Source organism: Strix aluco, chromosome Z (assembly GCF_031877795.1).
Source record: "Strix aluco isolate bStrAlu1 chromosome Z, bStrAlu1.hap1, whole genome shotgun sequence".
Classification (NCBI taxonomy): domain Eukaryota; kingdom Metazoa; phylum Chordata; class Aves; order Strigiformes; family Strigidae; genus Strix; species Strix aluco.
The window spans coordinates 47,573,942-47,600,163 of record NC_133971.1 but is presented as its reverse complement, the minus strand read 5'-3'; the positions used below and the strand labels follow the sequence as shown (position 1 = coordinate 47,600,163).

The 26,222-nt window shown below is 39.1% G+C and overlaps 1 protein-coding gene across 5 annotated transcripts in view; it reads left to right on the top strand.

Moving 5' to 3' along the window:
- The first annotated feature begins 701 nt into the window (after positions 1-701).
- SRFBP1 (serum response factor binding protein 1) overlaps positions 702-26,222 on the top strand; it is a 77,012-nt gene continuing 51,491 nt past the window's right edge. Inside the window, exons 1-4 of one of the 5 annotated variants that reach the window (XM_074811995.1) lie at positions 702-1,059; positions 10,997-11,121; positions 24,149-24,237; positions 25,182-25,254. In XM_074811995.1, the coding sequence (XP_074668096.1) occupies positions 24,158-24,237; positions 25,182-25,254 (153 nt within the window). In that variant the 5' untranslated portion in view covers positions 702-1,059; positions 10,997-11,121; positions 24,149-24,157. Of the gene's footprint in view, positions 1,060-1,596; positions 1,714-10,996; positions 11,122-23,799; positions 23,821-24,148; positions 24,238-25,181; positions 25,255-26,222 lie in introns of those variants that run through there. The other 4 variants (XM_074811996.1, XM_074811994.1, XM_074811997.1 and 1 more) reach the window with 4 other exon arrangements.

Genomic DNA, 26,222 nt, shown 5'->3' with positions numbered 1-26,222 from the left:
TAAATCAACAGTTCCTTCTAGCACAACAGACTGGAAATAATAAGGAAAAGTTCTGACGCAACTTTGCTGAACCTTTCAGACCACGATCTTGCGAAGTCCAAAACACATGCTCAGTCCCACTTCACTAGAGCTTCTTAAATGAACTGTGTATGTAGAATTTTACAGTTAAAGCTTCAAACGACTTCTACACATTTCATACTCTGCCTTCTGCACAAATGGAAAAATCAATCTGAAAATTTTAAAGCAGTTTGAAAATGGAGGCTGTTTTTGTGTCACAGGGAAAAGGAAGGGGGAGGATAAAGCAAAGTCTGTTCCACGGCACTGTTCACCATTTACTCATGTAATCTTTTTTTAGGCTAGTTCCATGATGGCAGCAACAAGGTAAGAAAAGCAAGAGTCCCAGATTATTTCTAAAATTGTAAGTCATTCGGAGAGGCAGATATTCCTTTAGTTTAACGATTTAGAGGTGTACATCTTTCCAAGTCTTTGATTCAGCAGCTGAAGATACAGCGTAACAGCATAAAATGCAACGCAACAGTGAGAAGTTTCAAGTTTAACCTCACGCGAAGCGAGCTCTTTTCAAAAAGCTGCCCCCTGCGCGCCTGAGACGGCTCAGGCTCAGAATCCTCTTCCGGCCCAGGTGGCTTATCACCCGCGAGAACCGGAAAAAAAACCCTCTTTACCCCATTCCTAGAGGAAACGCGACCGCGGGCTGGCGAGGCGGGAGCGTGCGGGGAGGCCGGGCCTGCCGGCCGCCGCGGCCCGGGATCTGGGGAAGGGCCTCGGGGGCCGCCGCGCCGCCAGGCAGACACGCGCCCCTCGGCGGCCGCGCGGCTAGGGCGGAGTCGGAGGACTGAGGCCTTTGAGAGGCGGCCTAGGGAGGCTCTACCCACAGAGCCTCAGCCTGGAGCGGGCCCGCCGCCGCGCGCGCGGCGCAGGCGCGCAGTTTCGCTTCGCGCTGCCTGTGAGACGGCGTGGGGAGCGCGCGGAGGGCGGGCGGCGGCGCGGGCCGGGCCGGGGACCGGCGCCATGGCTCCCGTGCTGAACCTCAACAACGAGGTGAGCCATCCGCCCCCGCCTCCTCCGGGCGGCGGCCGCAGCGGGCCGGCGGGGACCGCCGGGGAGGCTGTGGGCTGGGGAGGGCCCGGCGCGGCAGGCGGAGGCTGCGGCCGTTGGAAGGGGGCCGGGGCAGCGGAAGGGGAGGAAAGTGGCAGAGTCGGGCGGCGGCGTGTCACCCTGCGAGGACGCCGGGCCGGGCCGGGCCGGGCCGTCCCCGTCCCGACCCTTCCCAGGGCTGGCGGGGCTGCTCGGAGCGGTGGCGAAGGCCGCGGCTGTGGCCATGTGGCCTGAGACGGCTGCCGCTGTTCCCTTGGGAAACGCCGCGCGCAGTGATTGCTCTCGGCGGAAGGGCTGTGTGATGAAAATAAAGATCTGTTTTGCGAAGATAAACTACTTTTAAGGGGGTGATACGCAATTGTCGACATGTATGCTTCGGTTCAGTGTGCTGGCATATCGTCATCGTATCATGGCATGACTCACTATGTTTCTGTTCGCACTGGAGTTTTGCAGGTGATTCTAGCAGACCTACCAAACTCTCAGCTGCCTGTCTCCTGGATAGCAAAGATAAGATGTTGCCCTATTTTCTTGAAGGTGGAGGGGCTGGGAATGAGCAATTAATGGGTTAGAGCTGACTTTTTCCTGTTCTGTAAGAAGGTTGGTGTTTCACGTTTCTTTCTGAATTTTTGCCTGCTCTGTAGTGTGAATTAAATTAGTTAGGTGTGTTCCTCTTGTGATAGATTTTGACTCCCCATTTGCAAATCGTTGTGTGCAGTAAGTCTGACACAACTAAATTGGCCTCTTTAAATTGTTTCTGCAACACCTAAAAAGCAACTGACAGTTCTGCTGAGCGTCTGTTGTATCAGCTTCTGCAGATTGCATTGTGCGCTTCCAGGATTCCTAGATAATTCATAGTGTGATTAAATTTATTAATTCTTACCAGAACCAAAATGACAGATTATACTAGCATTCCCAGATTACACTTCTATTTAAAGTAAGTTTTGTATTCTAGGCATATAATAACTCTGAGAAAGTTTGATTTATTACAGCCTTTTGGTCTTTGCTTTTAACAAATGTAACATCAAATATGAATGACTTCACGTTGAAATATGCCAGTGAATCAGCAAAAAAATAGCGCATTTAGTTCGTTGTTGAAGCAAGGATTTTTTTTGATTGATCAAGTTCAGGTGGTGATTCATAGTCTTTCACTAAAGAGATACTAGTATTAACAAAGGATGAAAAAAGAATCATAACTTGACTGAGGAATGACCAAACAGTTCTTCAGAAAAAGGTAGAATACAATGAGTTTCTGTACAAAAGATTCAAAAATTTCGCTAAGGACACTGGGGGTGCATTGTTCCTTCTTATAGTTCAACTGTCACCCTATCCTAAGAGGAAACTGAAAGTAAGTTCTTAGATTTTCTGGAAGTGGGAGCTTTCATCAAAGCTAGGACAAAAAGTAGACACTCTTTTATAACAGGTCCATGCGAGACCTGTAAGGTCATAAGGTAGTACAGAGACCGAAATCCTGGATGCCATCTTATCAAGAGGGACAGAAGATCAGGGTGGCTAAGAGTAGGATGGACACCTAGTGTGAGTAGATCAAGCAATTTTTTCTAATTCTACATCTATGCTTTTTCATAAGCATCAGAGTTGTATTAATTACTGTGGTGAGTAGTCATAAAATCTGAAATAAATGTTTTCTTTACCAATACCTGGATATCTTCTGTGCATTTATTACAGAGGTGCCCTTGTAAGAACGTGTACTGGTAAAAAATATTTATCTTCCTCACAGGTGAAACCATGAAATTTGAGCATAAATAATGATTTTAGGAAGTCTGATGTTTTAAACAAACATATTTTCCTTGTGTATTCTTCCAGTTTGCTAAGGGAAAGATTTGCTGTAATTACAAAGCAGCTCTCTACTATGCACCTTTGGCATTCCACAATCAACCAGTGCTAGGGATTATACAGATTTCTTCCCCCATTAGGCTGTATCAAATAGGCATGATGGTAGTTGTTGCAGAAAGAACAACTTTGTGACCCTTGTATAGCTGATAAACTTGTTTCAGCTGGATTTACAATAGTTCTGTGTAAGACCCTGTAAATTCAGCTGTATTAAATTTACATATTCCAGGTTTTAATTCTGCAAAGGCAGCTTCAGAAACTCACCTTATTTCCATTTTAACGAATAGGTATCGTGTCAAGAATATGTTCTTTTTCTCTAATTGCATATATACCTAGATAATAGAAAAAAGCAAGATCATGGCAGAACCCACAGTTAGCAAGGTCCAGTAATTTTAAGAAGCCATCATCTTGCTGCTGGCAAATAATGTACAGTTTCAGTGTGACTGCATGACTGAAAAATTAAGATTGAAAAGAATCAACAAACACAAATGCTTTTGTAATTCAGGCATCCCATTCCTGTATGGATTACTGCATTTTGATTTCTATGCACAGAGAGGGGGAGGAAGTAAAGACTGCAGAAAGTTAGAAGAAAGTTAAACTGAAAACTATAGTTTTTGAGAAAGAAAAGGAAAATTCGGTAATTCTTACCACTCTCCACTCATCACATTCTTTTATATGAGGGAACACATAACTTGTAGAATGAAAAATTCAGTTTTGCAATTACTATGTATCAACTGTATATGATCACACTTCTACAGGTTTTGTTATTGAGCCTAACTAGGCTTAGTATTCTTATTTTGTGTTTTAATTTTATAAGCGTGCAGCTGATGGAATCTTTTTAAAAACTACTGCTGTCTCATAATGTTTCATATTTTAAAAAGCTTTAGGAATTTTCAGGTGTCATATCACAGAATAGCTTCCAAAGTTAAACTTTTCTGGAAACATTTGCTAGATGGCAGCACATAATCATCAACTGCCATGGACAAGAGCAAGTTTAAAGGGAGATAGCTCATGTTTAATGTGAAAAATTACTGTCGTTGATCAGCAATATTCAGTAGTATGAAACTGAAGTTTTTGAATGGGAACCGGCCCAGATTTGTGTGCTTTTCAGAACCCATGCTTCTTAAATTAAATTGTTCTGTTTTTACAGTCATGCTGTGCTACCAGTACAACAATTACAACAAATACAGTTCTCTCTCTGCCCCCCTTTTTACTTTTTTGGAATTAAATTCTTCTTACAACTACCTCAAGGCATTAAGCTGCAGAAAGACCATGAAGCTAATGCAGATGTCTCTGTGAATTGTTTTTAAAAAAAGTGTTCTAATGTGTATTTACATGAGTGCCATAATCACTGAAGTTGAATATTAATAAGGCATCATATTATGTAAAGCAAATTTAAATCCTCTCAGAGTTGAGAGTTGTTTCAGTCCATGGGACATGAATTTGCTGAACTTGTTTGTGTATGGAAACTTTGGTATGAGGTGAAGTTTCCTCTTAAATTTGTCTTGATAATAATCAATTGCGTGCATCCAAAATAACTTTTTTCCGTAAGAATGTTACAGACTTTTTACTGAATTAGGAAAGGTTGAGCTTTATTTACAAAGCTACAGGTTTTTAGATAATAAAAGCTGATGTCTACATAATGCTTGTCATCCATGGTTGAAGTGTTCTTTTTTTCCGAAGAGGTAGAGTCAAGATAAAAGTATATCTTCAGAGTAACACATCAGTGCACGCAAATTGTTCAGTCTGCTAAACAAAGGGCAGATTTAAAAAATTACATGTTGGGAGCTTAGTTATGAAGCTTAAGGTGGTAGATTCCATTCAGGAGTGTTTTGGGTCCCCACTCTTTGTGTTGTGCTACTCAATGAAGCAATACTCAGGCCCTTTTACTCTTTAGATTTAGGACTGACATCCTGACCTCTGAGTTATCTGGACTGCAATTTAGATGAATGGCATGCTCAGAAAGCAATCTGGACATGTGGCTGAGGATTTGGACCAGTGTACAGCAGAGTCAAAGATGGATAGCATAGCTGACTATTTCTTATGGCTTTTTGTCTGATATTTTTCATAACCTTAACTTGTAAAGAAAGACTGACAGTCTGTGAAAGTCTGAAACTGCAGTCTGAGTTATATCTGTAATTCTGTGAAACTTGCATCTTTTATCACAGTGCAACCAGAAGTAAATGTGTATTTGGAAATGCTTATGTAGAGGCTGGGTTGGCCTTTATATGGGTAGGTGTCATGTTTGTCATTAGGTGGTCAGACACAGCTAAGATAACAAATGTAAACAGAAAAACAGTTACTGAAATTGTGTTTACGTGTACCTTCGATCACAAATTGCTGAAAGGCCAAGTGCATGCTTTTAAAAGTAAACCACTTTTGGTGACCAGAGTTTCTCTGTAGCAGTGAAAAAAAACATGGTCTGGCTGGGATATCAGGTGGAATTATTAAAGAATGAAGAGGCAGGAATTCGAGAGGGTCATGTGTTCTTCCTGAAGCTGAATTGGCTTGTATAGCCAGGAACTGCATCATGATTTTTGTAAGGTGCATTAAATGTGAAAAACCTGATTACTTATCCATGCTAGTCCTTAGTGCATTATGTATTTCTGTTATTGATACAGTAGGTCTAGCGTGCTTGTATAAATGTCAGTTTTAAATTGATTCGAAGTAAAGGGGTTTTTGTCATTGAATGATCACTATTTTTGCAGAGAAACATTCCATACAAATTGAGTTTAAGACTTCTCTGTGGTACTTATTTGCAGTTACTTAAGATCTTCCTTATTTCCAGCCTTCTTCAGCATTGACTGCCACATCACTGTCATACGCTTCTCTGTGTTTTCATTGACTGAAGATGACAGTTTAGACATACAGTTCAAAATTTTGTTTATTAATGACTTTTTCCCCCCACGTTTTAGACTATAGAAACTGGGACAGTTTTTTAACATTGAAAGGCCTTTTGTATAAGATTTTTTGTGAAGAATTGCTTTGCTGTTCAGTGTATGGTGTCTCAAACACGTGATGTGCCCCCGAAGGAAAGTGATTCTCCAACTGGGGTTTCACAGGCAGCTGGATTCACTGCCTCTGAAGCTGGGACTTCTCATTCTTGCTCCTTACCCACATGGCTGCATGGTTGTGCCTCCTTCTTCTGTGGGCAGAAAAAATTTTTTGCTGGGGTAGTTTTCTGCTACTGGTTTGAGATAGCAGGGTCTTACAGGGAGTGAGAGCAGCAGGAACATAGGACCAGAGATGAATGGGAGGGACCTGCAGGATAGATGGAGACAAACTCTGCTTTCCACCACAGTAAGCTGTTCACTTGGCTTGTGGGGCTGGTAGAACTGTGCTGTTCTGCATCTTACTTAAGCGTTTATCTTTAGGCAGTGGCATTTTTGTGAAATAAGCATAAGATCTGGGGAGAGTGTACAACCAACAAAACCTAAAAGAGTTGGGATGATTATATGATGTGCAGTTAGGTTGTCTGGCAGGTGCTTACATTACGGAAGTTAACTACCAGCTATAAGGGCAAGAGAGCGTGAGGGGTCAAAGAGGAAGCCAAAGGAGCCCTTATATTTGTCTGATCTTGTTAATGTAACATAATGAGTTCATGTTACAAATCAGCTTGAAAAGAAGACTCTTATAATTTCACTGTTATACTTAAATTTATATTTATTTTTGGGAAATGCGACCAATGATATATCAAGGGGGAAAAAACCCAACTGGTCTCTTACCTGTTGCAAAAGAACTTTTAAAACAAGTTACAGTCCAGTAGTAAGTAAAGCAAAAATAATTTTTAGGAGTTGTGTTTTCCACAGTAATCAGAGAAATTAACACTTAGCCGTTCTTTCTTGGCTTTTATTTAAAATTGCTTTCCACTATCATGAACAAGCTGATGTGGGCATTCAATTTTTTAGTGTATTATATCCAAACAGCTAGTGTTACCTAAGGTATGTTGTGATATTTTTAAATGCATTCCTGGACCTTCTTTACTGGTGATAAAAAAGAATCCTAGATGGACACTTTGAAGATAACAGTGACTGAGTGCTGTACGCATTAGTGTTTAAAGCAGTCTGAAATACTGGGCAACCAGCCCAGTGCGGTGATCCAGGCTTGTCTTTGAAATAAAGTAACTACCCCCAAAGATCTGTGCTGTTTCCTGTGCTATGTGGGAATCTAGGAGTTCCTTTAGGGCAATTTAATATTCCTGCGTGCTGACTTTACAGCTGCCTAAAGGGGAGGTGAGGCATGAAGTGAGGTATCTGAGCAGTTACCCAGTATTGGACTGAGCTGTGAGATGTTTTGCTGCTCATAATTCAAAATATCATGCCTTCTTTCAAGGCATGCCTCTGATGGAGAAATGCTGCATTTACTGTTTAATGGCTTAGTTTTTACAAAACCTTCCAGTAGTTGAGAAAGCTGGTGTATAGGTTCCCTCAGTCTGAGATGAGTTGAATCCTGTGATCTCAATGACCAGCAGAGTGCACTAATCACAAATAGTAACACTGGGCTATTGTCGGGCAAAGAAGGGAGATTTTATGGGATAAGGGGAGCCTGGGCATGTATTTCACCAGTGGGAGCATTTCCGTAGGAAAAGTCCTTGGCAGTGCTCCAAAGGCTGCTTATCCAACAATTAACATAAAATACATGAGCTCCCTCAAAGGAAATACAGGAACTTGGAACTCTTTACCCCTGAAGAAATTCATCTTGCTGGTCTACAGATGATCTCCCTTTTGTTATTTTGTCTCTGGCTTATGAGCCTTGTTTGTTCCAGCACCTATCCAGCATGCTGGCCAAGCTACTCTCTTGAAGTAGAAGCATTTGTCTCAGACTCCTCACACTGAAGAAGGTCTGTAATTTTAAGCTTTTCAGTTCTGGTAAGTGCCCCAACATCTAAACTGTACCTTAGATCGTGGACACCAGTTCTAGTGCTGTTCTGAGCTATCTGCCAGTATGGTTAAGCTATATCAGAGAAACTGGCTCTTGGGCAACTTAAGTCAGCTTTAAGTTCATCTGTGACCACTTCAGAATTATTCTTAAGGTAAAGTGGTTAGCATTTAGATACTTTCAAAAAAGTACAGGTACTTAGCTTTGTGATCAAAACTGAAGTTGTGGCTGAATTCTAGCACTACCAAGATCTGTGTATCCCTGGCATACATGTGGTCTTAAATACTTCTTTGAACCTAGTCATACAGTCTCTTATGTCACTGAAATCAGTCTAAAGTCTTGGAAAGGCATATAAATAAGTTACGAGAACTGAGTAAAAATACATTTCTACACAATTCAAAACCAAATGTCTAATCTTTTCCCTCCATTTATTTCTCAGTGTACTGGCAAATCACTACTTTTTTTCTGTAAATTACAACTCTGTGCAAAGTTAAAAAGCAAACAGGACTTTTTTTTAAACTCTGGAATACTTGGCAGCAGTCATTTTAGCTCTATGGAAGTGCATGTAAAAATTCTTGCATTAGTTGTGTTACTAATAAATAATTCTGTGCACAACAGTTTCTTGAAGGAGAAGAAAATTGTGCTTGATTGGGCTTGAATTCTGCTTAAAACAGTTCAAGTGTTAAATTACTGACATTCTTTTACAGACCATGTAAATGTCCTAAGGAAAAGGTCCTTTTGAAAGCTTATGAAATTTCCAAACTTATACTCTGTGAGATAGAATTCTGAGGAATTGTGGCTTTTTTTTTTTTCCTAGGAACTGTTCCAGCAGCTGTTTCTAAAGTTTCTGGAGTTGCCACATCATCAGTTATACTAATATTAACAGCAAATTCAGATCTGCTATTCACACAGATTTTGTTTCAGCATATTACTGAAGCAGTTAAACATGGCAAACTATGCAGTTTTTGCTTCTGGCAATATTGTATACAGCCATTATCAAACTACTGTACTTCAGGACAGAAATGAAAACTTTTCCTTAGCTCAAGTGGTTTATATAAAGTGTGTGTGGTAGGCCACGTAGACTAGTAAGATGCTCTCATAAAACAAAACATCTGTGGTTCCTTGGTGTGGTAGTGTACAATAATGAAAAAAACATGCAAAGGCTGTCATGGGAAACTTTGTAACTTTTATTTTAAAGGAACTGTGAAATACTTGCAGTACACAGTATAGTCTTTTATCAGATGTAATTTATGGGGATATATACATGCATAAAATACAATTTTAAAACATGGTTCAGTTACAGTAAATGTGCTTAATTGCTTACTGCTGTCGCTGCAGACATCTTTCTGCAACCTTTGCATTGCTGGGCCTGAAGCTTGCTGCCAAATGAAGAAGGAAGCAAGGCTGAAATGGGTGTAGAAGGAAAGGGGTGGTAGTGGGATTTTTTGCTAACAAAATCTGGGGCTTGGGGGGGTTCATAAAAGGAGGAATAGTAATCAATTGTGAATTCGTCGCAAATTACTAGTTGATATGGCAGTGATAAAATTCCTTTCAGTTTGCCTTATGCTGTGGAGGTCAGCAGTGAAGAGGAATTAAGGCAAAACTGTTTTAGTTAGGGTTTTTAGCACAAAAATGGCCAGCTATTAAATTCAATGACTGTTTTGATTGTCCTTTAAATCATATAAGAGAAAGGGATTTAAAATTCTTGTATTGATTTTATATGAAAAAATTTAGCATTACATTATTTCTGTTGCAAAGGTAGGTCACAGTGGTACATGTTTATTCATATCAAATTAAGTCTCTGCGTGTGTTCATATGTATATTCAAAACTAACTGCTTAGAATGTAAATTAATACCTTTTTTTAGAATGTAAATATTCTGTTAATTTTTATTCAGGTGTACTTTCTGTTCTGTAGTCATCTGACATGCTTTTCTGTTCTGTAATTTTTGTGTTGAGTAAACAGGTGAAAAATGAGTCCAACAGAGTATTTGTGTAATGGCTTTTAGACAACTCCCATTTAAATCACCAGTAAGCTCGATATTGAGATCTCCATGACATAAAAATAAGCTAGAGGCTCTAATTCTCAAATTTGAGTGTACTATCTAGAGATCCGGTTGGATTCATTCATTGTGTTGGAAGCTAGTTTATTATATGTTTGTAGACTTGTTTAAATTCTTTTTGTCTGTGGTCAAGCAAACTTTGGATATAAAGTGGATCTCGGCAGTTGAATTAAAGAACTATCAATTTTAGATATTATTGTATAGCAGCTTGCTAGGGTGAGAAGTTAGACTGCAAAGTCTTTTAAAAACTGATACAGTGTGAAAGAGTTCAATCTCAAAAATTCATTACCCTGACCAGGAGCAGAAATGAGTAATATTCCATTAGGAGCAGGAGCTTGAAGCTCAGAGTAAAATGTGAGGGACTTTGTTTCCTGTTGTTAATGAGTCAAATGTTGGAATTGGGGCTTGTCTTACTCCTAGAAGATATTGTGTGTTAAAGTAAGGTGCAAATGTAAGCAGTGAATCTGGAACAGCTCTTTGTTTGGAAGCTATTTTAGAAAAGGAGTGCCATCTTATGATTTGGCTTACTCAGTTTCCAAATAACTGGAATAATGAGAATAAGCCAGTTTCAAATAAAAATCTCCAAACATGCTTTAAAGTGGCTACAAAATTGTGTTTATTCCTTTGTTATTTTTGTTCTCTTTTTTGTTCTGCAGTTCAGACTTTCTTAGCTCATTTTCCCTAGATTCTGACCTTGATAATTTCAATATAGAATGAAAACTAGCCAGCAAAATAAAACTGACCAATGAAAAACAAAATTTACTCCTCAGGGTATAACTGTTAGTACTTTTTGAATTAAACATATTGAAATAACATTTACTTTGTCTTGAAAGAAAGTGTTCACAAGAAAGCCCACCCCTTTTGAAGAAAAAAAATATTTAAAGCTAGTGGTGGAGCAAGGCAAACAGGAATTATATTTTTATATAAGCAATACATACAGTATATCACTGGCATAGTAAATGCTAAGTATGGATATCTGAATCTTTGTGGTTAGGGGAACATTCTCCATTAAATTTGTAGCCATTGTGATGTGTGAGATAGAGGGCATCTCAAAAATTCTACTGTGATAACAGGCTATCTTCATTATTTTCAGAATCAGCTATACCCTTGGGATCTACCCAGGGGGCTACTGAGGCAGCTGGCAGAAGTGCTCATCAGGCCACTTTCCTTCATTTATCAGCAGTCCTGGCTAACCTGGGAGGTCCCAGTTGACCGAAGGTTAGTAAATGTGACCCATCTGCAGGAAGGACTGGAAGGAGGATCTGGGGAACTACAGGGATGTCAGTCTGACCTCAATGCTGGGGAAGCTTATGGAGCAGATCATCTGAGTGCCATGACATGGCATGTACAGGGCAACCAGGTGATCAGCCCAGTCAGCCTGGGTTTATGAAAGGCAGGTCCTGCTTGACAAACCTGATCTCCTTCTACGACAGGGCGACCCGCTTTCGGATGAGGGAAAGGCTGTGAATGTTGTTTACCTGGACTTTAGTAAGGCCTTTGACACCGTTTCCCACAGCATTCTCCTGGAGAAAATGGCTGTTCATGGCTTGGATGGGCACACACTTTGCTGGGTAAAAAACTGGCTGGATGGCCGGGCCCAAAGAGTTGTAGTGAACGGAGTTAAATCCAGTTGGTGGCCGGTCATGAGTGGTGTTTCCCAAGGCTCAGTATTAGGGCCAGCTCTGTTTAGTTTCTTTATCAAGTGATCTAGACAAGGGGATCGAGTGCACCCTCAGTAAATTTGCAGATGACACCAAGTTGGGTGGGAGTGTTGACCTGCTTGAGGGTAGGAAGGCTCTGCAGAGAGATCTGGACAGGCTGGACCAGTAGTTCAAGGCCAATTGTATGATGTTCAACAAGATCAAGTGCCTGGTCCTGCAGCTGCGTTACAACACCATGCAACACTATGGGCTTGGGGCAGAGTGGCTGGAAAGCTGCCTGGGGGAAAAGGACCTAAGAATGTTGGTTGACAGTCAGCTGAACATGAGCCAGCAGTGTTCCCAGGTGGCCAAGAAGGCCAATGGTATCCTGGCTTGGATCAGAAATAGCGTGGCCAGGAAAGTGATCGTTCCCCTGTACTCGGCACTGGTGAGGCTGCACCTCAATTATTGGGTTCAGTTTTGAGCCCTCACTACAAGAAGAACACTGAGGTGCTATAGCACATGCAAAGAGGAGTAACGAAGCTGATGAAGGACCTAGAGAACAAGTCTTAAGAAGAGCAGCTGAGGGAACTGGGAGTCTGGAGAAAAGGAAGCTCAGGGGAGACCTTAGTGCTCTCTACACCTACCTGAAATGAGGTTGTAGTGAGGTAGGTGTTGGTCTCTTCTCCCAAGTAGCAAGTGATGAGAGGAAATGGCCTCAAGTTGTATCAGGGGAGGTTTAGATTGGATATTAGGAAAAATCTCTTCACTGAAAGGGGTTCTCAAGCACTGGAACAGGCTGCCCAGGGAAGTGGTTGAGTCACCAGCCCTGGAGATACTGAGACTTGTAGACGTGGTGCTTAGAGTCATGGTTGTGTTAGGTTAATGGTTTGGCTTGCTTATAAGGGTCTTTTCCAACCTAAATGTTTCTGTGATTCTTTGATTCCTCTTTGCTGTGATGGCACTGTCTGAGCGCTGATCAGTAACTGTAGTTATGGCCTATGTTTCCCACCTGTTTGGCTGATCAGGAGATGTGACTGGTGTTCTGTGGCTGGTTCAGAGCCAGACATGCTGGTGAATGGGTATGCATGTACTAATTGGCAGCCAAAATGGAAAAGATTTAAATTCTGGTTGCATATTTCTTCCTAGGCATGCTCATTTTAGTCCTTATCTCCTACTTTACTACAAGTTTTCACAAAATGTGTAGGAGCTCTGGCCTGTGCTGATTTGTCAAACTTGGTTACTGTTTAGTAAGCCCAAAAGTTACTGGGTGACTAAAAGATGCTGACAGGCAGACAATGTGCTGACAAACATAATTTCCTCAGAAACCAGGTTAACAAATTTAATTCCAGAGTACTCATTTTTAATCTTCCACTTCAGGATAGCTAAGAAAAGTTGTAATGTATTGACTCTCAGGACTCTTCAGATTTTTCGCTGGTAGCTTAGGAGGCCAATACCACTATCTCTTTGCAGAAATGATCATTAATTAAACTCAATTAGAAACATTGAGCAGCAAACAAATTTTGAAAATCTAAATTCTGAAACAAAGTTGAGAAAGTGGGACTTCTAAGATGGCACAGACAAAATATGTTTTAAATGTAGGATAGGATATATTTTCCTTCATTTTTTGAGCATGTAAATAAAGTAATTTATCATAACATCAGTGTTACATAAAAGTAGTTCTACAAATTGATGTAATGTTTAAAGAACTTCAAGTCTAAATAAACTATTAGAAAGCAAAATTATACATGGAAGAATCAGTTTAGCTGGCAGTCTTCAGAATTTCCATCATAATCTTTGAGTCAGCTCAGGTGATGATTTTCTGTTTGTGCTGTGCCACCTTCCTGGATGCAAGTAATTGCTTTCAGTGGATGTTGTCCAAAGCCTTTCCAAACCAAATGAATGCATGAGTGAGATCAATTCTACCAGTGCAAAAAGAAGGGGTAGCATCCATTCTTGTAGGGCGAACTAGTATACAACTGCCACTGTCCCTATTTCCCCATTCCCATCCCACCCCCAAATAGTAACAGTAGATCAGCAGACTGATCTTACAGCTGGAGCTGAGCAGCTTTGAATGAATCTTGATGTTTTACTTAATGACAAAGCACACTGCATGCTAATCAGAGTGAGCCAGTATGACAGTTGACCTGCTGACTGATTGACCATAGGATATTGGAGGCCTACAGATGAGGGATGGATGATCCACGAATGCTGAAGTCTTGTAGTTACTTGAAAGTGAACTGTAGCGTGCAAAGAACAACTGGCTGGCCAGGGGAATGGTATAAGGATGCTTAAAATGCATGTTTAATGAAGTGCAATTTACCTAGCCTGTCATAAGGTTGTGCAAGGTCCTGCACACGGGTCAGGGAAGTCCCCAGTATCAATACAGGCTGAGGGATGAAGGGATTGAGAGCAGCCCTGCAGAGAAGGACCTGGGGGTACTGGTGGACGAAAAGCTGGACATGAGCAGACAGTATGCGTTCACAGCCCAGAAAGCCAACCATATCCTGGGCAGCATCAAGAGCAGTGTGGCCAGCAGGCTGGGGGAGGTGAATCTCCCCCTCTACTCCACTCTGGTGAGACTCCACCTGCAGTCCTGTGTCCAGATCTGGGGTCCCCGGTACAAGAAGCACATGGAACTGTTAGATTGGGTCCAGAGGAGGGCCACAAAAATGACCATAATGGCGGAACACCTCTCCTGTGAAGAAAGGTTGAGAAAGCTGGGGTTGTTCAGCCTGGATAAGAGAAGGCTCTGGGGAGACCTTATTGCAGCATGTCAATACTTTAGGGGGCTTATAAGAAAGATGGGGACAGACTTTTTAGTAGGACCTGTTATGATAGGACAATAGGTAATGGTTTTAAACTAAAAGAGGGTAGATTTAGATTGAACATAAGGAATAAATCTTTTACAGTGAGAGTGGTAAAACACTGGAACAGGTTGCCGAGAGAGGTGGTAGATGCCCCATCCCTGGAAACAGTCAAAGTCAGGTTGGACTGGGCTCTGACCAACCTGATCTAGTTGAAGATGTCCCTGTTCATTGCAGGGGGGTTGGACTAGATGACCTTTAAAGGTCCCTTCAAACACAAACTATTCTATGAATATTCAACAGCCAAGTACCATGTGGAAGTAAATGTGAGGGAAGTTAGAGAAGAATGTAAGGGAAACTGCTGTGTGTTTACAGTTTGCCAATGTACTCTCTTACCATTCCCCTCTTGTAAACATTTCTACAAGTGACTGATACCCATGACTGAGACAATAATACTGAGATAGAATAAGGGAAAATGATCTGATGGCCTGGTTTTTCCTCTCAGCTGAACTTCCAACTGGTTTTTCTCCTGTTGCTTTCCTTGCAAGATGAAATGATATCTATTCAAATGCTTTAGTTTTACATTCTGTTTCAAATGAGTTGGTACTTAATAGACATCTTGCTGGCTTGAGTAGCAAGGACTCTTGCATCTCTTAGTTCTGTCAAACAAACCCATCCCTTGATGTTTTGGCGTTTTCACAGACCTGAATTTAACTTGCGTTTAAAGTGCTTGCTGATCTGGTATCAGGCAGTCAGAAGAGAGAGTTCTAGCTCCTCACTGGTGGTTAGGCTAATACTGTGGTTTGTGAATTGTGGTAAGTGAAAGGGCGGCAAGTGCTCAACAGCATTATTCAGGCTCATTTTTAGATAAAAGGTGGTTAATCTTTAAAAACTATACATTAACCTGAGTCATGTTATATTTTTTAAAATATCCTCAGAACAGACATGTAAGTTTGTAAACCTCTTTTGACTATCTCTTCTGTAGAAATTGCACGGTCATTAAAAAAAAGTTGCCTATCTTGAAGTGGAAGAAGTACCAACATGACAGTGCATCTTTAAAGGAGGAAAAAAAAAAAAACCAAGCCAAAGCAATCCCACACATACCCCCAGATAAATACTGGAAACACTGTTATGGCATTTCTGACTTTGTTATGTGAAAAGTGTCATACACAATTTTGACACAATCTTCTTTTCATGATAGCAGTTCAACTCTACAGGTTTGGATAATGTTTGTGATCTGTATAATTGATGTAACAAATTAGACTATGAGTCAGTATAGTCAAGGTATGGTGTTATGCTTCAGATTGTGCAAGTAATGTAGAGATTCATAACACTGCCATGGGACCAGTGCTCTCTTTAGCATCCACTTTTAAAAACTTCACCATTTGAAGAGAAAAAGAGGAAAAAACCTTCACCACTCATTATTTATTCACGTGTGTTCATCCTGGTAATTCTTATGCCACTACTGTAGCTTCTGCTATTACTGTCTTCCTGTGAAATCAAAGCATAAGGATGTGTGAAATTCACATGTGGCTTCTAGCTAGAGCTCTGGTCTAATTAACAAATCCTAGACATAGAAATCCATTGATTTGAGCTTGGCTGTGTTGACTGCCTTGTTCGTATCCCCTTGCGACATTCCATGGAAATATTTTTAGCAGAGTGCTACCTAGAGGTTTTCAAACTCATGTCCAGCTGATCAATCATCATTAGAAATCATTCATTGTTCGAAATCACCTCTGGGTAGTTATGTTTCTGGGAGACTTGTGTAATTTTTATTTCCATGTGGTGACCTATACACTAAGTTATGTAATATAGCATCTTGGGGCTAATTTATCACAGTTACTTCTTACCTGGACATTTACAACTGCTGCTATCTATTTAGGGTTTAGAAATGTGTCTAGCCAGCTCATGATCCTGGTTTGGCCTTGAGAGCTCGAATGCTTTCTGAAGTACTGCATAGAGCCTGACTCCATACAGTGAGACACCAACTTTGAAGCAATCAATCCATTAAATTTTGGTCTTTGGCACTGAGCAAGTAATTCTAGACTAACCTTACTCCCTCCCAACTATCTGAGATATTTGGAATTGCTTTTCAAAACCTTTAGATGAAAATGATCTTTGCTAGCAGTCTGAGTACTCATTGTGGCTTCCACTTGGAGAAATTATGCTAGAAATTACAGCTGTTCTCCTGCAGGAGGAAATACAGTGCTATATTGAAAAAAGAAACTTGTATTTCAGTGCTTCAGTTGAGAAAGTACAAAGAAAGCATCATGGACAGACTGGAGGAAGGGTTTGACCATTAACTCATAAGGAGTGTGTGCATTACTTCTCCTGTGAGAAAGGTGGAAACATGCCCAAGTGGGCAGTGTGCTCTTCCCATTCATCTTTAGCAACCCTCCTCGGGAACCTGACAGGGTGAGTGCCCAGAGGCCTGAGAGGCTGCTGGTGTTTTGCTTTGTGGGTGCCTCCAGCTAGTGATGGCACTTCTGCCTGCTTTGGGCAGCAGGGTGCTGTGTTTTAATCTAGAAAAAGTTGCCTCATATTTCATGAACTTGTTTACATTTCATTACACGTATTGTGATACAATTCAGTCCACTTCGTTCGAACCTGTTGGCATGCAGCTGAAGAGGGCACAGACACTAGCTGAAGAAACTGAGTTCTTTAGCAATCTCTCTGCTGGGATTTGATCCTTATATTAAATAGAGGGATAGCTCATTTATTGTAGTCAGGTTTGTTGTAGCCCGCTCTGTCTCCTGTACATTCTTAGCTCTTTTGCCCTGGCACTAGTTAGCATTCATTTGACCATAAGGGATAGCAGATTGGGAAACTGATCTGGCTGAAAACTCACCTTTGTTTTTTGTAAGGTTAGGATGTTTTGGGTTTTTGATTTTGTGGATATGTGTTTGTGTAAAACTCCTGGAACTGAACACCTGAAATCTGGTACTCCATGTAGTTGTATTTGTGTTGTTCTTGCTGCCTTTACCTCCTTTAATTACCTTAAATTTACCTTCTTTACTTCTGTTTTTTATAATGCAAATATATGAAGCTGTAATAAGTCTAAGACTGGCCATTTCCAGATATTTTGACATGTATAAAATATGTATTCTAATATAGTGATTCTTTTTCTAAAAAAGAAAAAAAGTAAACTTGGTAATTCCTAACTTTTCCTAAGAATCTAAAAATTGTTAGGTCTTTCAAGCTGACAGTCCAGATAATAGAGAGAAATATGTGTAATGAAGTTCCAGAAACATTTTTTCCCTTGGATTATTCACTCAAAAGATTATGTACTATTGTTAGTTCTGGCTAATATGTGATCCAGCTGCAGGTGTTTTGAATTTTAAAACTCTTTTTCCAAATAGCACCAAAAATTAACATTTAGAATACTCTGCTGCTGTGGTAATTTCTTGGTTAGAAGGCTGCCAAATAACTGTAAAATGAAACGAATGCTTTTGGTGTGCCCTAAAACAAGGAAAGAAGATCGGTGAGAACTGAAACATTACTTTGTTCCATGTTTTTCTTGTAGGTATTGGAGAGGCCTTGAATACTCAAATACATTTTGGCTTTTTTTAAGCTAGATTTCTTGCTTTGACATTTGTTGATGCATAATTTCAGCAACATGCACAACTGATTTTGGTGTGTTTTTAATTACTTTTTTCCCTTTCAACTCCATTGGTGCTGCTTAAACTTGAGGGTGTTCAGAAGCAAATTTCTTAATGCAGTAAAATCAAAAAGCTATTGTATATCTTTATGCACATCTAAATAATTTTTTGCTTTGAGGTGTTTTGATCTTAATGGATCAGACTCTTAGTTCATTCAACCTGCTAGGGTTCCTTGACATGAAAGGGCTCCACTAGGATTGAGGTATATCTTGTCCCTATAATTTCATTTATTGCTGTCATTCATTCACTAGACCCAGTTTGTGCAGGCATGTGGTAATTTGTTGATAGCAATATGATCAGGTATATTTAAAACAGATTCTTTCCTGAGACAGAATTTACAAGGTAGATTCTTGATGTTTTCTCAGTGTCATCCCACTCTCAGGTGTGACCTTCATGTCAGGTATAGCCTGTTAGCCTTCAGAGCACAGGAAGAAACTGAAGCAGAAAAGTACTCAGAATACCTTCTTTTTTTTTTTTTCAAGCATCAAGTGACAGAAAAGACGTAAGAGACCTTATATTGCAAAGTGGATTTGGACATGTCTATGTAAAATTACAAAACATTGCTTAGGAATGGTATCTTCAAACTGTAAATGAAATTTTTTTGCAGTTGTGTCTCAACCTTGAAGACATTCTTCATATAGGAGAGACTTCACCATGTTGGGGGAGAGTAGGGAGGCCTCTGTTTAATGGGTGTGTGTTTATATAACATGGATATTTCAGAACACTAAACTCTTACAATGAGTTTTTTCACTGAATGAGGCTAGGTGCAGTGTCCTTTGAGGAGAATAGAACTACTTTTCTGGTTACTTGTACAAGAACTGGGACTAGACTGTGTGCTGGCATAGAGCAGAAGTGGATGAAGAAACGCAAGTCTATCTAGTGCTGATTGTTTAAGGATTTAATAATTTAAGTGCATTATTGGGTCAAGACCAAAATGTTCAGCACCTCATGGATGGAAGCCCAAGGAGAACAATTTGTATGTGCTTCAGGCAGCTCAGAGGAGAAGGACGTGGCTATCAGTTTATTGGCTTTCATGCATTTTGTATAGCTGGGGCTGACTGCGTAAGTAAGCTTTTATTAACTTTGACTTAAGAAGAATTTAAGATGTTCTGGGTCTTTCACGTATTTTCCTGTACAGTACTAGCTTTTATACATGGTAACATGAAAAAAACCACTTTTCATATCGTAAACTTTCTAGTAGTTCTTCCAGTATTTCAGTGTTTTGGAATAGAATATATTGAACAGGTCATGGGCAGAAATATGCTATTATTTTTTTTCTCTTAATGCATTGGCTTAATATTTTTTTGAAGAACGGTTTAGGGTTGGGGTTTTTTTTGTGTCAAGTATAGTTGATACTATAGTTCAGAGTAGACACGTACCTTTCTTGATACATCTACAAATCTTTAGTCACACTTTCCTCTTTTTTTTTTTTTTCCCAATTGGCTGAACACTAGCTTAGTTTGGAGGCATGTTGCTTGTACAGACCTCAAAACAAGTTTCAGAAGTGGCCAAGTATAACATTTTATTCTAATGTAGTTGTTCGTTTGAGAACTGCTGCCGTTGTCTTAAAAATGTGAAGGCAAATATCTTTGACTAGTCATGTGACTTTGAATGTAATGTTGTGCCTGAACTGTCATTTTGTCCATTGCTTGATGTGTTTTTGTTGCCAGCACCAGTATGAGGACAATCATGTAGTGATTTAGGTTTTTGGAGCCTAAACCAGATATTTTTTTGGTTCTTTCAACTAAAAATACCTTAGGTTTCTCTTTAAGAAACTTGAAAATTTTCATAAAAGGTTTTTTGCAACAGCTTAATTGTGTGGGAGGCTCTTAAAAGATAACTTTCTGTTCTATTACACATGTGTTTTGTCTTGTATTATATACAATAACTGTGTCCCATTAATTTAAAATGGATAATGTATGTGGTCAGAAGACCTTTCCAGTGAGTCCAACTCAGGCACTGATTCAGCCCTTCCAAGATTTTTGTTTGTTGAAATTAAGTAACTTGTAACTATGACTGAAATAACAGGATTCAAACCAAACTATTTTCTTGCAAAAAAACCCTAGAATGAACCTTAGAGATCAAAGGTACAATTAAACAATCCTGTGTTAGTTTCTCTCCCTTTATTCCCCCTATTTGGACATGAGAAGGGCTTGGACATGCTGAGGATTGGAGGAGGCTTGACTAGACTACCATATAGGAGGACAAATCTCTGAGAATAGTCATTCACCCTTCAGAAGCAGGAGCAAACTGGAGTAATAAGACAAAGTGGCTGAAGCTCTTGGCTTCTCCCTTCCTCAGCTGTAAATTCTGGGTTAAATATAGTTCTTGTGATGCCTTTAAACACACACTTCTTAGATGCATTGTTAGCTGGCAATCACCCTCTTTGTTTGACATACACCCTTTTGTTCCTTTGTACCATGCCAAGTGTACCATCCAAATCAGGGCTCTCTTTACTGCCACTGGAAGTGAGTACCTGGAGCTCTGTGCCAAATACCACTTCAGTGTAGGTAGTGCTAAAGTTAGCAATTCCTGTTATAATCCCCTTCAGTAATGTGCACTCCTCGGGCAAAGATAAATAGCAGCAGAGGGTTTCTAGTTCTAGTCTGACTAGTAATCTGCTGATCCCATGCTGTGCTCTTTGTTTGCCCTTTCTCCCTTGAAACAGCAGCAGCTACTGTCTGCCTATGGCTTGAAATGGCTTGTGTGCAGTTGGCTGGTACATGTCATATTTTGTGTCAGTGCTTACTGTAGGTTGCAAACTGTTGAGATTATTAAAGCCTCCCTTTGTGAAATACCAGCAGCCATGGAATTTTTTTTCATTTCATCTTTGTTTAGGTCCTGTAGTAATATAAATACCAATAGCATACTGTGGAAGGCATAGTGCAGAATTGACATCGTTTTTATTCCTAACCATAGCTTTTGAAACATGCTCATGTGCTTTCAGGATACTGTATGTATTACTGCCTAGGCTTGTTTTTAAATATGAGTTCACTTCCCCTATGATTTCTCTTAGATTTAATCATTTATATATTATCTGTATCTATTCTTACTTTTATCTATTCTTACTATTTAAGAATTGTAATAAATAATATATTAATCATTAATAAGCACAGATATTTGTTAGTATTAGTAAATAGTAATGGCTTAATTGCTTTCAGATAATGTTTTCCTACAGAATGAATAAATGTCTTCAACAAAGGAAAGCATCTCTTGTTCTTTTTTGCAAGGAATCCCTGAAGTGGTTATTTCCACTTACAATCACAGGCTTCCTCAATTTCCAGGAATCCTAGAATGTGTTCCTATTGACTGAAGAAATTGTTTGCTTTGAGATTCGCCTGTGTTTGGAATTATTCTTTTTCATTTACTGTGACCTCTAACTAGATTAAAAATCATTATTGCCCGATCTTAAAGCATTGTTAAATCTGACCCTGATTTACACTGTAGCCTTTCTACATTTCAGTGGAAAGACTTCTCCTTTTCTTATTGTATTTCTTAACCTCTTTACAAAAAATGTCTTACTTATTATGAGTAAATACTTGTTACTATTTTTTAAATCTACTGCTGTTTTTGGTGGGGGGTTTTTTGCTATTTTATTTTTAACTCAAGAGGAAGTTGCATATCTCTCTTTGTAACATGAGAGGCTAATAGTCCAGTGACTCTTAGGAGCCACCCTGGTGGTCTAAGCCCCATTGTTTCAGACACACTCTAAATCTAAAGCAAAATTTTTTTGATTTCTGTCCTAAAGAGCTGACTGCTTTCCTGAGAACTTTCTGAGTACTTCCAAGAACACAGTTGATGCATACTGTCCCGTGTGAAAGAAGTGACTGGATTACATAAATTGATATTCCTAGCCTGCCAAGGAGTTGAATACCTTCCCTCATTCCTGCTGTCATATGTCTATACAGTCTTCATTGGCTGGCAGTGGTGGAGGCTGGGGTTTGGCTCGTGTAGGCCCCAGAAGCATGCTGTGTCTGCATTAATATTTCTATTAAAAAATACATTGCAAATATTTTTTGAAAGTTAAATATACTTCAAGTTTGGCTACACAGTAACTAATATGTAGAGTATGAGTTATTTAAATTATTTATTTAAGGAAAAAAAAGGAAACAAAAAAACACCCCACCCCACCCCGACTTTCTAAGAAGCCATACCCACTTTGCATCTGAAGCGCCAAACTCTTTGAACATACATAGTATCTAAGAGGTATTCTACCAGGAGATGCTTTATTTTCTTTCTTCCATTTAGAAGATGTAATATAGGGAGCTGTGATAATTCCATTCACTGTCTTACAAAAAGAAATGTTTACCTGCTCAGATGGCAAAGGGTAATGTTAAGGATTTCTTCCTTAGCGCGTGGAGACTTGAGCAGTGCTGCTGTCTAGCAGAGACTTGGTACAGGTGCTTTTTGGCACATGGTTTCTGCTGTCAGCTGAAGTAGAAATGTTTGTAGGTAGGCCTGTGTGCACAGTTATTTTCACTAGGTTAGCTGAGGTAAGTACTGACCTTTGCTGTGCAAATTTTAGAACAGGAGGCCAATTTTAAGTCAGTCGTTCTTGTCCCAAAAACCTTCTTTGCCTTTTCCCTCCTCTCTGTGCAAGTGCCAGTAATGCTGCTCCCGTACAATTCCTCTCCCCCTACTTTTCAGGGGAGTGATGCTCCACACACTCCTCCTCTGCCCTGGCAGAGGTGGGGCTGACAATCAGCATGTGCTTCTCTCTAGAAATTGTCTTGCTCTGACTGATTCAGCCTTCAGTAGAGCCACTGCTGAGTACAGTTCAAGGCTTAACTGCTTGCTTGTGTTGGTAACCTAGCTGCAGACATAATCAGATGTCCAAAATATGGGAGCTGTTTTTTAAAATAAATTATATAGTCTCAGCTTTATGGTCTCTGCACAGGGGTCATATACGAGCCAGGCCTCTCATCACAGATGTGAATTGATCCTCTGTGAGCTTTGAAGATTTATTTTCTCTCTTTTTTGGTCAAGCTTGATGCAGGTCTGTAACACTGATATTCCTGGTGGAACTGACTTGATGGTTCAGTCACCATTAAGCAATCATTTTGATATTATCTCTGAGAAATTAGAAGATAAAATAAAAATCTGAGTTGAAGAACTTCCTCAAGAAAGAGGTAAAGAGGTGTCAACTTTCTTTGAAACTTATCCAACTGGATAAATTTAAGGGAAAGTTAGCTTTTTGTCAGGAAGACTGATTTTTTTTTTTTGTTTAATATATCATATTTTCTAAGTTTAACTGTTAAATACAAAATCTTGATAGTAAGATATATTTGAATAAATAAGAGGTTCTTTTGAGTTGTAAAAAATAAGGTTATAAGTCACTGTTGCCTCCCTATATCTCAAAAATGTACATCGTTGACAACACAATGCCTAGACCTAAGGTTCCCCATGATGGAATTTAATAACAAAAGATTCCAAATATTTGTCTGTTTGTACCATCTGTCTACTAACAATTAGAATTCTGTTTATTTTGGGGTGAGAAATAACACCAAAACAACATTGTCAAGTTTTATTTAATACTGTCTACTTTGAAATACATTTTGGGAACGGAGTATTGGTAGGATAGAAAGTTGAGAGACTGCAGTGAGTTGGAAATCACTTTGATTTTATTTTCAAGAAAAATTAAATATGTAAAAAGATTTTCATATCTCAAATTCTGTTCTATAATAAATAATGTTTAATTTGAGAGTCCTTAAGTTTCCAAATGTTTCATAATTAAAATGCTTTTATGTATTATGTCTAATGGAAAAGTACTGGTGCTGTTTCACTGGGACAAAAATAAAGTGAAGGCAAAAGGTGAGTCTTTTCAAATCTCTAACTCAGTCTAGCTCTAAGAATAATATTAAAGTATGGCTAGTTAGGAATGTCTTGTCTTCTGTTTAGACCTCAGACACATTTTTAGACTGTTGGTTGTTCTTCCTCTGATGTTTATGGAAGCAGTTTGATTTTAAATGAAATCTGAATTCATTTGAACTGGGATTTGGTTAGCAGGGGAATGCACTTTTCAAAAATAGTTCTTTTTGTTGAACTAATTTCGAACATTTAAGTCAATGTAATGAATGTATTGTATGTGGAAAATAATCAAGGAAAACAAGCTTAATAATATCTTCCATCCTTCTGACAGGTTGTGAAGATGAGAAAAGATGTGAAGAAGGCCAGAGTCCTGACTATTCGCAGACTAACCAGACATATTGGGAAATTAAAGTTGAAAAGGCCAGTTTTAAATATCAGTGTTCTTGTTTTTGTGTTTATAAATGAAACAGTATCTTAATTGTTTTTTGAAAAATGGAGAACTGGGAGAAATATGTATTATATTGAAAACTTAAGGCACTATAAATTCTACTTGTCATTTTTACATCACTTTAGATAGACTAAAAATGCTAACTAAAAAGCAGTTTCATAAAGCTCAGTTCAGATAACATTTTTAAAAGGGTTTAGAGTATTGGAAACTAATCCAAATCACTTACAGAACCTTTTACAGCACTTTTTAAACAGTGTCAGACTTGGATCTTTTAGATTATTCTGCTGTTGAACGTAAGTTGTGGAACATTGTCTCACTGCAGTTGCCTGCAGTGTTCTATAGCAAAAAATACTGTGCAGTTTGCATAGATGTACAGGTCATACTTGTTTTTTAGTAATGAGTATTGATTAATATTTAAGTAAATAGTTAAAGCAACATTTTGTAGATTATGTTTTTAAAAATAACTGGCCCAGAGGTATTATTGGAGATGGTGTAACATAAATCTGTTACTATGTTCAAAGTGTAAACTGAGGCTACTCTTCTCCCACAATTTTAGCAAATTGTACAAAATTAAAAGCAAGCCCAATGATCTTTTATATTTAAATATACAGATATTAATGCAATTATATTTGAGATAGCAGTTTCTCCTATGTATTGTTGATAGGAATTGTAGTTACTATTTTCTAATAAAGTAACATTTGTCTTTCTTATAGTTCTGGTAAATCCTCAATGTTTTGTCCTCTGTCTGGAACAGCAGAAGCATTAGATTATGTTCGACTCTTTGCTAAAATATTCATTTAACAACAAGGGAATATCACTCTTGTGATATTTTTATTTTGCTATTTAGTATTAGTCCAGGGGGAAATACAGTGAACAAAACCCAGATTTTTTTACTAAAGACTGACTTTATTTGCAGGGGTTCAGAAGACTTGAAATTAAAGAACCAAAAACGAGTTGAGAGATTAATAGAAGAAATCCATGCCATGAAGGTAATACCATGTTTGGATATTTAAATATTAGAGGCAATTCATTTTAGTAACAAAAAGCTTTGTCTGTTTTCTGGGACTGCATTACTAAAACTTAACAAATATTTCCAGAGCTGGAAAATTATGAATATTTGCATATTTCCACATTGGCTGCATCTGTCAAGGTGTTAGACAGTTTGAGTCTTAAGCTTGCCAGGCTAAACATGAATTTGTTTAGAAATGCGTGGTGCTTGAAGTTTTTACTATAAAGGTTAAAGTGCAAAAAGTTAAGGTTCTCATGCTTCTCAGGAGTATGGAAGGCATTTTGTGTACCTGAAAATACATTGTCAGTTCTCTTAGCTTCAAGTGTGATGCTACTTGTATTTTATTTTCAACTTCAAAGTTCTGTGGTAGTTTGAAATTTTAGCTGCAAGGGACTGGCAACACTTGAGTCAGACCTTTTTTTTCTCTTCAGCCTTGCTGTCAATTGATACAGTTTCTGTATCTTGTATGTTATGACACATCAGCAAATGCTTCCGAAACTTTATAACTTCGTGTTTTGTACTAGTCATAACCCAGTTTTGACTGATACTGCTTAAAATTGTGTGTGTTGAAATAAGGTACAAATTCCAGTCATAAGGCTTGAGCACAAGAGTCCTGTATTGGCCAGGAAAACTGTTTTCACATAATATGCCTGTTTTGTTTGTTTTTCCTGTAGTGATTAAATTACCCTTTGGGGGGGGGGGCGGGGGGGGGGAGGGGGGCGGCGGTGTTGGGTGTTAACATTCCTCTCTTTTTTTGGTGGTGTGTTTTTTTTTTTTTTTAATTTGCTGATCCTTGCACAGATCTTAGTCTTCAAAAAATCTGGTAACTGGAAAGGCTTCATTGACCCATTTAGATGTGCTTTGTGCCAGATTCCTCACGTGGAATCATAGGGGTTTTTAGCCCACTACTTACAAAACAAGAGTCCTCACAAATCAATAAAGGGAAAA